At 34.6% G+C, this 15,322-nt stretch overlaps 1 protein-coding gene across 6 annotated transcripts in view; it reads right to left on the bottom strand.

Annotated features, from left to right (window-relative positions):
* PTPRC (protein tyrosine phosphatase receptor type C) overlaps positions 1 to 15,322 on the bottom strand; it is a 118,961-nt gene that overhangs the window by 37,711 nt on the left and 65,928 nt on the right. For 4 of the 6 annotated variants that reach the window (XM_035280563.3, XM_054248365.2, XM_035280560.3 and 1 more), the window contains 6 exons: positions 13,824 to 14,042; positions 12,557 to 12,682; positions 10,954 to 11,091; positions 7,722 to 7,841; positions 3,901 to 4,059; positions 2,203 to 2,411 (listed from right to left, as the gene is read on the bottom strand). In XM_035280563.3, the coding sequence (XP_035136454.3) occupies positions 2,203 to 2,411; positions 3,901 to 4,059; positions 7,722 to 7,841; positions 10,954 to 11,091; positions 12,557 to 12,682; positions 13,824 to 14,042 (971 nt within the window). The remainder of the gene's footprint in view (positions 1 to 2,202; positions 2,412 to 3,900; positions 4,060 to 7,721; positions 7,842 to 10,953; positions 11,092 to 12,556; positions 12,683 to 13,823; positions 14,043 to 15,322) is intronic. The other 2 variants (XM_054248366.2, XM_078356780.1) reach the window with 1 other exon arrangement.

The raw sequence follows: 15,322 nt of genomic DNA, 5'->3' as shown, positions 1-15,322 counted from the left end.
GACATGCTTAAACCTGGGAGGTAGAGGTTGCAGTGAGCCGACAAGCCACTGCATTCAGCCTGGGTAAAATAAAATTCTATTTTATTTTTGATTGTATTATCATTATTTTTCCAGACTCTGTCTCAAAAAAATATATAATAAAATAAAAAATAAAAAAGTTAAATGATATAGAAAAACAGGAACATATATGCAATGTATTTTATCAGTATAAACTTTATACCAAATTTAATGAGAATGATGTCATCCATGCCTATGCCAACACCGTCTCTACTCACTTACTGAGCTCCTTTTTGAATATCTACTAATAAAGACAATAAAATAATGCTCTCGATTTCAACAGTACTCTGAGAGAATACCACACAATGACAGAGCAGGGGTTTTTCTCTTAGAATGTGACAATGGTTTTGCCATTAGGAAACCTGTCACTATAATTCATCATATAAATAAATCACACCATGGTATCACAACTATGGCATCATCTATCATAATGCCATAAAAAATTGATAAAATCCAACCTATGTTTCCATTCAAAAACAAAACCAAAAAAGCTTATAAATATAAAAACACTTCTTTAAGTCATAAAGAATATGGGTCGGGCGTGGTGACTCATGCCTGTCATCCCACCACTTTGGGAGGTGGAGGTGGGCAGATTGCTTGGGGTCAGGAGTTGGAGCCCAGTCTGGCCAACATGGTGAAACTCCATCTCTACTAAAAACACAAAAATTTGCCAGGTGTGGTGACAGGCACCTGTAATCCAACCTACTCAAGAGGCTGAGGCAGGAGAATGTCTTGAACCCAGGAGGCGGAGGTTGAAGTGACTACAGATCATCATGTCACTGCACTCCAGTCTGGGCAACAGAACTAGACTTCATTTCAAAAATAAATAAATAAAATATGAAGCTGTTTGTCAACATCATATTAAAAAGTTAACTATGTAAATTTCCATTTAGCAGGAATAAAAGTGACAGATACATTTGCTTAAAAATAAACAGGGGAATTACATATGAATTAAAGTGCTGTGAAGAAAATTAAAATGCAAATTATAAACCGGTAACAACATTTATTACACATGTGACAAAGAGTTTAGTATCATTACCATTCAAGGCATTTCCCCAGAGAAAACTGGACAAAGAGGTAAAGAATAACACAAAGTACAACAAAAAATCTATAATTGCCTTCTACAGTAAGTAGAGAAACTCCTTGAAAATAAAGACACCAATGCCGTGTTTCAACCTCTAAATAAAGAAAAAGAAAGGCATATTTAGTGCTGGTGAGCCTTTTATGAAGCAGTCACTTCATACACTGATACAGAAGAATAATTTGGTTAATTTTGTAGAAAAAATGTTATATATCCAATAAAATCTCAAAAATACTTATAAATTCCTTTTGATCCTATAAATGCATTTTTAGGAATTTATAAAATAAATTATTAAAGACATATTCAAAAGTTTTGCTCTACCAATAAGTGTGTTATCTGAATGTTGTTTATATAAGAGACCAACATAGTTAGTAGAATGCGATAAAGCCATACATAGAATATTACACAACCATTAAAAACAATATTGTGGTTAAATATTTAGTATAGAAAGGTGTGCATGACATACTGATATATTAAAAATACAGTTGACCAAACTGTGTATTCAGAATGTTGATAATACAAGTGTTAAATGCATATAAATGTGTATACTATGAAGTCATATGTACAAACTATGTTCAGTAGACAGTGAGATAATGGGTATTTTAAATAATGGGTATTTTAAAATGCCCATTCTGTATTCTCACTAGTATTTTCTAGTATTTATTTCAAATCTTTTCTAACCTCAAGGTACCTGTGAAATTGTGCAATTGAAAAAAATCCACATTAATAAGGATAAAAAGCCAAAGTAAAGATAGATTTGGTAAAGTAATAATATGTTGCGCATAAAGTGTTGAGCTTCTTGACACAGAAGCAATAATTTAGCTGTAATTAAGTCCTATTGAAGTTCTAAACTATTCCCATGAAACATTTGCTTTAAACCACTGACTTTAGCTCTAGGGATAAAAATTTTAGAGTCAATTTTTTACCCTTTTTAAGTGAGATTACTTTAGATATCAGAGCTTCTCAATCTCATGTGAGCAGTGGTCTTAAAGTTATTTAAGTACTATAAATCAATTATTATAATGTATGTTGGCACTATAGTAATGTAGAGAGCATAATCTTACCGAAAAAGTGTATTTTGTTGAATATTGTAGATTTTTTACATGGAAAAGGCACGTATGATTTGACTCATTTCTAACTAGAGCATCTCCAGCTTTTACTTCCAAATGGTAACGTCCACTGGGGCCATTAAGGTCCTTGGGAGCATTACACTTGACAAGCATACTATTATCTGATATTATGGAGACAGTCATGTTCTGGACCTCGCTTGGACCTATCAAAATGAAGAAAGATTTGTTATTCATCATTTAATAGATGCGTATGTAAATTACTTGATAATACTTGTATACAATATAAAATGTTTAAGTGTTACCTAGGGGGTTATGAATGAGGAAGTTATGATAGTATATAAATTAAAAAGCCACATCAAAACCCCTAAAAATATATCACTTATTCATTCATTAAGCATTAGCATAAAGGTTGTATATGAAGCCATGAGAGTTATTGCAATCCTTGATGGAGCATTTATCGAATTAGAAAATAGAGAAAAGAGGAGCGGAATAGAGGAAGAGGGAAGGTAGAGGAGAGGTTAGGAAAAATGTTGTTGATTGGGAAACCTCCAATTTTATAATCCAGGGTCTCTTTTCCTGGAGTACTAATGTCATCCTGGTAATCACCTAGATGGGTTCTTCAGGAACAGAAACAAATTGTCTTCATTTTCTGTGATATCATAGAAACTCAGGAAATCAACAAAAGCATAGAACTCCAGGACCTGAACCTTTTAAACCAATACCTAAATTACCTTAAGAGTGTTTTAGGGCCGGGCGCAGTGGCTCAAGCCTGTAATCCCAGCACTTTGGGAGGCTGAGGCGGGTGGATCATGAGGTCAAGAGATCGAGACCATCCTGGTCAACATGGTGAAACCCCATCTTACTAAAAATACAAAAAATTAGCTGGGCATTGGGGCGCGTGTCTGTAATCCCAGCTACTCAGGAGGCTGAGGCAGGAGAATTGCCCGAACCCAGGAGGCGGAAGTTGCGGTGAGCCAAGATCGCACCATTGCACTACAGCCTGGGTAAAAAAAGCGAAACTCCGTCTCAAAAAAAAAGAGTGTTTTAAATTCAGCCCTGAATAGCACAAAATTTCTTCACAAGTCTAGTGCTTGTTGGGGGTCTCTGGAGATATAGATGCTTCCTTACACAGGGTGTTTCTTCTTCCTTGTCCTCAGTGGAGGTTAACAGTACCCCAGAAGCAGATCTAGCTTTGGGCATGAAAACTGGAGAGATGATACGGGTGGCAAGAGCCAAATGCCATTGAAAGGAAATCTTCAATGGATAATGTGACAAAATAGGAACTAGTTGAGGGTAACAAAGAGAAGAAAATGCTAATAAAATATTATATTTTATAAAATGTTTTATCAGGTGAACAGAGGTTAGTAGGCTAACCCTTTATGAGACATTGTAGGTTTCTGATTATAATTAATATTTCCAGAGGGTAAAGACAACAGCAGACAGTGCATGTTTCAATCTAAGTTGGTTAGATGCTGGATTGCTTCAAATTTTGCAAAATGACTGTATCTGAAGAGCAGAGAGAATGTGCTTTTTAAATTTTTTTTGATTTTTACATGTTTATAAGCCCTCGATGTTAACAAATGTGCCAGGTAAACGTGCTTCCTAGAATATAGATAGAAATACTGTAGACTAGACAGTTCATACTTTGCTTTTTACTATCCATGTAAAGAAGCATTAAAACATGTAACTTACGTGCACTGTTAGTCGTGAAATGACATGATACAGCAGTTCCATTACGCTGCACTTTTGCAATGATGTAGGCATATAATGACAATTCATATTTTGTATAAGGTTTCAATTTTTCCAAATCATATTTGGTGAGGTTTTTATTCACTTTGAGGCAGTTATCTTCTGAGGAAAAAAATAAAAAAATTTAGTAAGTCATTAAAAGTCAGGACTACCACATATCTTATTTGGTCTTTACATCATATTTTTCCAAGTGGACTCCAAACTACCGAGTGATTGAAAAATAAATACACCCTTGATAGTCCAAAGTACATACAATGATCAGCAGGTGTATTGAACAAATTCAATTATTATCAGTAAAATTGAATATTTAAAAGGTATAGTTTTATATCATTAATTTCATACCTAAAATATTTAATAAGTCCCGACTCATTTGTGAAAATGATCTCTTTTCTTTCTGAGAAAACACAGCACCCAGGGGATAGTATGAATGAGTTGCAATGTTTCAGAAGGATTCCTTTTCAGCAAACCTTGTCTGATATTTTATTTAACCTCCAAACTTTGAACATTGGTATTAGCTACTGTTTGGAATGCTAGATGCGAAATCCATTTGATCATCAATCACTAGGTTGATTCTAGCATACTAATTTAGACACTACAGTCATTAATGGGAGCTGTGAGAATGAGGGTTTCATGCTGGAAGTGGAATTGAGCTGTTCATTGAAAGGTAAGTGGGAGTGAATACATGTAAGGGAGAACAGAAAACATTACAAATGAAAGAAGGAATGTTTTTGAATTTCGGGACAAACATTTTCAGGACAACAGACTCTGGCTGGCAAGGCATATGAGAGGTAGGATAGTGTCTAAGTGTGTCTTCACATCCAGGCAGAAGACCTAGCACTTGCTAAGTAAAAAGATCACCAGCTGCTACTATTTTTGAGTAGCCAATTGACATCAGGAAAGAGGATGATTAGAGTGGCAACATGTTTCTGGATAGCAGTTACAATGATAATGATAATATCAAAAACGATGTTAAAAAACAATAACTCACTGTATGTGCCAAGCACCGTTTCAAGTGGTATACATGAAATAATTAATTTAACCATCACTATAACTATTAGGTGGTACTCAGTATCATCTGATTTTACAGATGAGAAAACTGAGCCACAGAGAGATTAAGCTATTTGCTCTCTTTTTCTCTAAATAAAAAAGGCATTACACAAAATAATTTCTAGCAACATCACCGTGGTCTTGAAAGATGCCTATTGCTTTCAACAACTTTTGAAAAATAGTCCTTTAAATCCAGTAAAGCACAAAAGGTCTCTTCCCCAATTCCCCAATTACCAAGAAGCTTCACTGTCACTTTGCATCATTAAGTTAATGAGATACAACTACAGTTCCCCAAAATATACTAAAAACGCGAAGAAACAAGCAAACAAACAAAACAGGAGCAGAAAGAATATGGGTCAAGCTACTGAACTTGAACATCTACATTTTCTGTTAAACTCAGTTTCATCATATGAACTATGAAGATATGTATGTGCATTTCCACTGAGAGTTATTAAGAGTTGATAAAAATCTTTAAATAAAACATAAAAATACAGGCTAAATGAAGAAAACTAATGTCAATCATGTTTTTTCTCCTCTTTTAATCTCTCTTTTTCAGAAACACTGAATAAATTCAGTTGTGAAACAATGAAGTGAAATTTAATGTCTGATTAAAAAGTAATACAAACTGCAAGTTTCATAGACTTTCTTCCTGTGGATTTTTGATAGGCATTTTGTTTTAAATGGTGAGAAAGTTTTTAAAAATTGCCTTAACAATATTATAATCCTATCAACTCTCTTTGACTTTGATAACATGGGAGAGGATGAGAGGTGTGTGTTTGGGCCGAATGAGAAAACAAAAGCAGAACACACTGTTTAGAGTAGAGCTGGCTTCAAACAGCCCATCACGCAGTGTCAGTGCATGGTCCAAAGCTGCATTCAGTCACCAATCTGCAGCTTTGGAGAAACGAAAACATACAGCCTGAATCATCCAGCCTCCTCTTCTCAGCCGTCCAATCCCGTTTAAGTGTTCTATGTGGGCAGCTATTAAATTTGGATAACACTATTTAGTTGCCCAATAAGAAGGAGCCATGCTGTTTGCAAACAAACAAAGCAAAACTCACAGACTGCTACTAACTCATTGCATCCTTCTTACCCTAATTATGCAAATGCATTGCAAATAGAGGGTTTAAAAAAATAACTGTGTAAAATACAAAAGATCAATAAATGCATAAAATGTCTACCATATACTCTGACATCGACAATATTCTCTAGTAGAAAGAGTATAGACATCAGCCAGGCGTGGTGGCTCACACCTGTAATCTCAGCACTTTGGGAGGCCAAGGTGGGTGGATCACCGCGTCACCCACCCTCGAGACAAGTCTGACCAACCTGGTGAAACCCGAACTCTACTAAAAATGCAAAAAAAAAAAAAAAAATTAGCTGGGTATGGTAGTGCGTGCCTGTAATCCCAGCTACTCAGGAGGCTGAGGCAGGAGAACTGCTTGAACCTGAGAGGCGGAGGCTGCAGCGAGCTGAGATCACACCACTGCATTCCAGCCTGGGCGACAGAGTGACACTCCATCTCAAAAAACAACAACACAAAACGGAATATAGACATTGAAGAATGTAGGAAGGGATAGTGAATAGAAGATTCAGGTAAGGGAAACAAAAAAACAATGTGTTCTTAATAGAAGCTACACAAGGTGTTTGTAGAAGGGTCCGATGAGCAGAGAGTACCTCTGCTGTTTTATCTTCCTAAAGTTTCCATTTTTCCTTCCTCATAGACTTCACTTTTAAATTTACCATAACCTCAAATATATCATATATACTTATTTTCCATGGCATTTGTATCTTATGTTAATTTGAAAACTACATGTGTATTTAACTTTGCTTTGGTAGTTCGATTATTAAGACCTAAAGACACTAGCAAAAAAGGTCATTAAATTATAAAATAACAAAATGAAGAAAAATAGTCTTTCTCCTTTCAAATTTTGAAATTGATGTCTGGCTCCTTCCCACAGCACACAGTGACAGAATTCTATGAGAGGTTCACTTCACTCCTATTTTAACCTGTGGACAAAGGAGTAGAGAAAGGGCTACCCCAGGCATTGCGGCTGCTCTGAGATACTTCACTGATGTCATTTTCTACAAACATTTTAGATCCTTTAAAGTGTCCTGGAGATATTTGTTCTCTTAAATAGCATCTCATTTGAACATTTCATGGGTGAACTAGTCATAGAGTATTTCTTTTTTTTTAAGTGCATTACTTCTTCAGAAATATAATTCTAAACTTAGAACTATGCTGCCAAGTTTCCACCAAACTGGCCTCAGTGGCTACATGGACCCACGTTCATTTTTATTCACCCAACATTTTGTCTGCATTATTAACTGAAGCAAATTTTACAAGGGGTTTACTTGTTTGTGGTTTTGTTTAGGAGCCTGAATGATGAGCTCAAAGTGGTTCAAATCACTTACATAACATTTGCAAGACAGACATGATTATTGCCATCTAGGGATTTTCTGGCTCTAGGTTTTGAAGCACAAAGATTTAAACTAAGATCAAGAGGGACAAGCAAATATTCAGAATGTTCTGGATTTTAGTCATTTTTAAAGTTGGAAAGCTTTGAAGGAGCGGAAGCAATGCTAAGATCAGGGTGTACTATGCCTATCCATTCTCTAAGCAGAGAGCTTTGTGGCTCACTGGCTCAGTCAAATTTCTAGTACTCTCAAATTCTTGATTTCTCTTTCCTGATGAAATTAAATTCTATACAAATTACCTGGCTTGTTTTGAAAACATAGAGTGAAATTGTGAAATAAACCGTGGGGGTGATTCCAGGTAATTACTCCTTTATGGGCACCTTCACTTCTACATGTAACATTCTGAGGCTCTTCTGGAACTGTTAAAAGAATGAGAATATTATGTAATATGAAAAATAAGACATGAATAAAGCATTCTTCATACTATAAGCATGCATTATTAATAACCATATTTTGACAAATGATGAATTAAAAATAAAATTTAAAGAAAGGCATTTGGGCTTATTTAATTCGTTTTAGAATAAATTCCTGTAACAAAGTAAATTTCACACCAGATTGGCATTGTGAAACCTACGCAATCCACTGACTTGAAGATATCTGAGAACCCCCCCTCTTCCTTTCATATTTGTAGGTTTCACTGTGGGGAAAATCTGGCATTCATAGCACTGATAAATATAGCAGTAATTGAGTAGCCCTTGTCATTGCTTTCAGTAACTAGTTATTTGAAACTGAGAAATGCTGATCAATGTCTAAATAAAATGTATGAAGTAAAAATTACATTAAAACGTACCCATTCAAGATATAGTTTAATGAATTTTAACAAATGTATACATCCACATAACCAATACCACAATCAAGATAAAGAAAATTTCTGTGATCCCAAAACATCCTTCTGTGGTGCTTCCCAGTCAACTCAGCTCCTTTGACCATGCTCACATACCTTCTTATCAACTTTCTGTTACTACAGATTAAAATTGTCTTTTTACCCTTTGCATGTAAATACAATTAAACGGTAATTTCTTTCTCACACCTAACATATTGCACTCAGTGTAAAGTTCTGAAGATTCATTCACTTAGTTGCATGTGCCATAGTTACAGTTGAAAAATTTATCAGTAGTTATGGTAAAGATATACTACATTTTACCTATGATTCAACAGCAAATACATATTTGGGCTGTTTCCACATTTGTTTACTATGAATGAATCTGCATTGTTATGTTTCCTCTTTGGTAAATACCTGGAGTGAAATTCCCGGGTCATGACTGCACATCCTGACCAATAGTCAGTAGTATCAGTCTTTTTGAGTTTAGCTATTTTAATGGATGTACAGTATTATCCTCTCAGTGTTGTTGCATTTCTCAGACAACTAATGACGTTGAGCCTCATTTGACGTGCTTATTAACCAATTGTATATCCGTTTTTGTGAAGTAGATATTAAAAATGTTTGTCCATTTTCAACTGAGCTATTTTATTCCTCATTTTGCAGTTGAAAGAGCTCTCTGTATATTCTGGAAAAACTTCTCTTCTTGAAAAAAATTAATTTTTTTATAATCTATGTCGTGCTTTTTTATTTCCTTAATGGCCTCATTCAAAGAGCAGAAATATTCAATTTAGATTAAGTCTGATTCAACCAAAAAAATTTATGATTCTTGCTTTTGTGCCCGAAGAAATCTTTGCTAAAGGCATACACATTCTCGTATCTCTTTGATTGGACATTTTTATTATTTTTAGCTTTAGTATTTAGGTCTGGAATCCATTTTGAGTTAATGTTTGTGTTTGTTGAGCAGTGAGAGCTGATGCTTATGTTTCTTCCTCAGACATATCGGGATCATTTGTTGGAAAGATTGTTTCCCCCACTGAAAACACTTTGTGCTTTTTTCAAATATAAAATACAATTTTCTGGGATTTCTATTTTGTTACATTGATTTAATAAAGGATGTAACAACTTTGTTATTTATCAAAAATATATGAAGTTTTTCTAGTCAGGCTGAGGATATAGTTTTTGCATAGTTTTATTGGCTTTTCTTGTAGCTGTATATTATTTTGGAGGATTATGGGGAGACATGGATTCAGGCAGCCTCTTTAGCCTTCAGCTATCCTTAGATGAAATTTAGAATCACATTAATAAGTTACATCAAATCTCAATATTATCATTAATAAGCAAGTTCAGTAATGTGACAGATTGCAAGATCAATACAGAAACTTTGTATTTTTGTACTTTAGTAACAAATCTGAAAATGTGATTAAGGTAAACAACGGCATTGTAAGCAGGGAGAAACTAGAACTAGAAATAAATTTAACAAAAGAATTTTAAGACCAATGCACTGAAAACTACAAAACATTTTGAAAATAAACTGAAGAAGACCTAAATTAATGGAAGGACACTCTGTGTTCATAAACTAGAAGACTAACATGGTTAAGATGGCAATATTCCTAAACTGATCTACAGATTCAGTGCAATCCCTGTAAGAATCCCAGATGGTTTCTTTAAAAAAATCAAAGAGTTGATCCTAAAATTCATACAGAATTTCAAGTTCCCTCAGATATTCTAAATCATCTTGAAGAAAAGTAACAATTTTGGGGAACTTACAGTTTCCAATTTCAAAATTTACTACAAAGCAGTCATAATCAACAGTGTGGTACTAGAATAAACATGGACATATAAATCAATAAAATAAAACTAAAAGTTCAGAAATAAACCCATTATTATGATCAACACATTTTTGACAAGAATGGCAAGACTATTCAATGGGAGAATAAATAGTGTTTTCAGCAAATGGCGCTAGACTAGATGGGCATACGCAACAAAATGAAATCACATTCGAACCTCACACCATATGCAAATATTAACTCGCAGTGGGTAACAGAGCTAAATGAAAGAGCTGGCTGGGCGCGGTGGCTCAAGCCTGTAATCCCAGCACTTTGGGAGGCCGAGGCGGGTGGATCACGAGGTCAACAGATCGAGACCATCATGGTCAACATGGTGAAACCCCGTCTCTACTAAAATTACAAAAAATTAGCTGGGCACAGTGGTGTGTGCCTGTAATCCCAGCTGCTCGGGAGGCTGAGGCAGGAGAATTGCCTGAACCCAGGAGGCGGAGATTGCGGTGAGCCGAGATCGTACCATTGTACTCCAGCCTGGGTAACAAGAGCGAAACTCCGTCTCAAAAAAAAAAAAAAAAAAAAAAAAAAAAAGAAAGAGCTAATGCTGTGAAATTTTTAGAATAAAACATATGGATAAATCTGCATGACCTTGGATTTGGCAATTGACTTTTAGATTTGACACCAAAAGCATAAACAAAAGAAGTAAAAATAGAAATGGAGCTTCATTGAAATAAAAAACAAATGCTTAAAAAGTATAAAAAAAAAAAAAAACAGTGAAAAGACAACTTGTTTTCTATGATTCTCAAAGAATTATAAAAACATGAAAAGGAAAGCAATTTTATATATAAATGTAAATAACATACTCACTCCCAAAATCTGTTTGAATCTTTTTACTTGTGTTAATATACTTGCGGTGATTATAGAGTATTTCTGAATCACATGTATAGTTATGGTTGGGTTTACGGTGTTCCAAAACAATGTATTTCTTTTCAGATGTTATTTCACCTGAAATAAAGAAATATTTCAAATGAGTATACAATAGAATATTTCACACATCCATTTATTTTCTAATTTTACATTTATAATTCTCTGTTTATCAGATTGAAACATCAGTGAAGATTGCCAAAATAATAAAAGTCAAAGATTCCAAAAATAATTTTTCTACATTCAACTTTTATGAAAATACAGGCTGAGTATTTATTACTCAAAATTCCTGGCACCAGTGCTTTGGATATAGGTTTTTTTTGTTTTTGTTTTTTCTTTTCAGATTTTTTGAATATTTGCATATAGATGGCAAGATATCTTGGGGATAGGACACAAGTTCAAATGCGAAATTCATTTGTGTTTCATATACACCTCATGTACACAGCTTAGGGTCATTTATTTTTCCCTAGGGGTGCTGACTAAACTCTGTGTTGTGTTTCTGCATTTTGACTATAACTAGTCACCCTTAGTTAAGGTGTAAAATTTTTCACTTGTTTCAGCTGCATCATATTGGTGCTCAGAAAGTATTGGATTCTGGGAACATTTCAATTCTGGATTTTCAGATTAGGGATGTTCAATCTGTATATAGCAAGTATAACTTAAAGCTAAGATTGTACTTCAGCTAATCTTGGCCTAACAGATTCTCTAGAGAGAACATGTTATCATTGATCTGTCTTAGGTTTTCTCTTCCTTTTCACATCCACTTGCCTCATGTCCATGCATCTATACTATGATGATTACATGATGATTACACCCAGTACAATGCTCCATCCTCTATGTGTGTGTTTGTGGGTGTGTGTGCATGCACAGGCACACATGCGCACATCTGTCATGCCAGCTATGGCCTGGCAGATGGCTTTATGTCAAAGGGAGGGGGAGTCCATCTCATTAAATTCAAATACACTTAAAAAAATACTATCTCAAGTATTAGTTGCCTCAATTCAAACCCAAACTTGAAGCATATGCTGTTCTTCTTCTGCTTTCTTGATATCTAAGTATTCTTGAATTTGTATATGAATTTTGTTGATGGAGGACAGACAAAATAAACTCTTGAAGGATACAATCTTGTATTTGTTTTCTTTCTTCATAACAGTTTGAGTATCATCATTTTCTTATAAAACCCTTTTCTCATGGTCTTTCAGCAATGCTTGTGTATAACAATTGCCAAGAAAGTTCTTGTAAATTAACTGACTTTTAATTTTTCAATATTTATTTTTCATGAGCTGTATTCATTTGTTTTGTAAGTTTGTTTGTGTGGTACAGATAATTTAATTATTTGACTCTAAATATACCACAGACCAGGAAAAAGACGAAAGAGAAAGAGAAGAAAGAAAGAAAGAGAGAGAGAGAAAGAAAGAAAGATAGAAAGAAAGAAACAGAGGGAGGACAAGAGAAGCAGAGAGAAAGAGCAAAAGGCAGAGATTAAATAATATCTAGAACAACATTGTAACACAAAAAAATTATCCGGTCAATGTTATATTCTTACCACATTGAAATCTGTATGTAAATTTATTTTTATCACAAGTAAACTTTTCATTTTCCCATTTTAAATAAATAGTAGTATTTGCTTTTACAGGTGGTGTATGATCTTCTAACCAAAACTTATCAACCTCTGTCAAGAAGATACAGAAATAGACTTGATTAGTATTTCATAATGTGTGCCATATTCTCAGTTAAAGCCACAGAAATTATGTGAATGACATAGTATTTGGTAAGTATTGAGATTGCTATGGTAAAAAGTCTAATAATTATCAGGATTTGGCGTTTTTTAATTATTTACTTCATTATTTTTAGCACCATATATTTTGGTAGTGTTTCATTTAGAAGTTATGCTACTTTTAAAAAAGAAATGCTAGCGAACATGTTAATAAAATTGTAGCTTTTGAAAATTTTAGAAAATACTCCATTTTGTATTTTTGTTTATGTCTTCAATTTACTGTTTACTCTTTTACTGACTTTAAATTAAATGATTATTATAAAAAGTATTGGGGGTTTCCCTCTTGGGTAGTGCATTTTTAAGTATTGTCATTTTCTGTGTGCAGTTGGTAACTTATCTTAGTAATATTTAGGGAAAATGAATAAAATAAATGCATTTTATTTTCAAAACACATCTGATGTTAAGTATTTAAATGTTAATAAATTAATTAATACTAGAATTATTAAATGATATGATTTTTTTTAATAACACAGCTCTGGAATCCCTTTTCCAGGATGCATTTGGCTAAGAGATTCTTCCCTGGAGTCTGCCCAATGCCTGTCACCACATCCTCTTTCCCAGCAGCAGCTTAGCTGACAAAACCAGCTTGATCTTCCTAACATGACCATAACCTCCCTTTTTGTGAATGTATTTTGGTTCTTCCCATACACATCAAATCCTTTGTGTTTCTCCCTAATGTATTTCAGATAAATTTGTAGTTAAAATAATAAACACACGCATGTATGTAACTAATGACTTCAATTAAGTAGAGGAAAATAAGGAAAATTATGAACAATCACTTAGCAGATAAATTATACTTCATGCACATGTTAAAGAAGTAGCGGTGGTGACTCCTGGGTGTTAACAGAAGGCTTATAGGATGCTATCACTGTTACTCGGTTAACACTGCAGGAAGTTCATCCACTTGTGTCCAAGGGACTTCCTCTCCCTCAGCCCTCCTCCCTCACCAGACCAGATCCTGTGACCACGAGAGAACACCACACCCGAAAGGGTACTATTTTAATAAATGTATGAAAAGAAATAAATTGATATTTACCTGGTGGCACATCTAATTTTAAAGTTTTGTTGGGAGCAGTACATGAATTGCCAAATATGGTAACAGTCCTTATTTCACATTCTTTAAGGTTTTGCAACCTATTGTTTGTGCAATCGAAGTCTGCACATTTCACATCCTCATTAACATTTAGCTTTGCTGTAAACAATTTTGTGTTCTTGTCATATAAGTAATCCACAGTGATGTTTGCATATTTTTTATCTAATAGAAAATAAAACATTGAGTGTTATCTTATTTTTCCAGAATGAACAAAACTACATTAAATGCAAATGCCAAAATATGACAAATCAACTAACCAAATATCCCCAAAAACTTGAAACAGAAGAAACACATCAGGTGCCTCCATATCATCTTTTTATAATTTTCTGTGCTTTACTGCCCTATCAAGGACCCTAGCTTGTAAACTTGTATTTGGATGGTTATCAGACAAAGATCTGTCTTCCTAGATGGACATGGAAATTCCATGAGAGCAAAGTCTAGTCTATGTTTATTATCACCATAAATCCAGCTATATGCATGATATTTATCACAGTAGGAACTCAATAGTTACTTGCTGACTTGTACAAATAAATGATGCATCTGAGAAATTTCTTCCTGCTTTATAATATTCTTGTTTTCTAAAATGTAATTATTAAATATCTGTTTCTTCAAATATGTGGAGCATTAATTCCTCAGAGACCATAAGCCCTCATTCATTCCTTAACTTGTGTAAAACTATTATCGATAATATACCTCCTAAGCACCTTTCTTTACTGTCAACAGTTTCTGCTTACTGATAAAAATATCTTTTCAACAAATATAAATTTATTCAGTCACTTTTATTCAAAAAAATTATTAGGCCCTTATCATGAGTACGACATGATCACAAACACTAGGAATACAAAGTCAAGTTAGATATGATCAGTTTTAGAAACGTATAATCCAGTGTGGAGGCAGACCCGCATGAATTGCCGGAGACATACAAACCTTTAAAGTAAGATTACGCATGAAATAATGTGGCAGTAAAAAGAGAGACATCCGTTCCACTTGGAGGCAAAGGAAGGATTTCCAGAGAAAGTGACTTAGTTTGTATTTTAAAATATGAGCAGGAAATAGAACAGTAGACATGGGCATTGGGGGATGAGAGTGGAGCAGAATTCCAGGTGTAGAGGAAGAACAGGAGTGGCACAGAGGCAGGAAGGAACAGCATGTGTTTAGAAAACTAAGTGGGCTGGGCGTGGTGGCTGATGCCTGTAATCCTAGCACTTTGGAAGACTGAGGTGGGTCGATCACCTGAGGTCAGGAGTTCGAGACCAGCCTGGGCAACATGGTGAAACCCCATTTCTACTAAAAATACAAAAATCTGCTGGGCTAGGCAGCATGTGCCAATAGTCTCGCTATTTGGGAGGCTGAGGCAGGAGAATCACTTGAACCTGGGAGGTGGATATTTTGCAACTGCACTCCAGCCTGGGCAACAGAGAGAGACTCCATCCAAAAAGAAA

The sequence above is a fragment of the Callithrix jacchus genome, chromosome 19 (genome assembly GCF_049354715.1).
Source record: "Callithrix jacchus isolate 240 chromosome 19, calJac240_pri, whole genome shotgun sequence".
In the NCBI taxonomy this organism is placed as follows: Eukaryota; Metazoa; Chordata; class Mammalia; order Primates; family Cebidae; genus Callithrix; species Callithrix jacchus.
The sequence above is the reverse complement of the archived record's forward strand: the minus strand, read 5'-3'. Positions and strand labels throughout refer to the sequence as shown.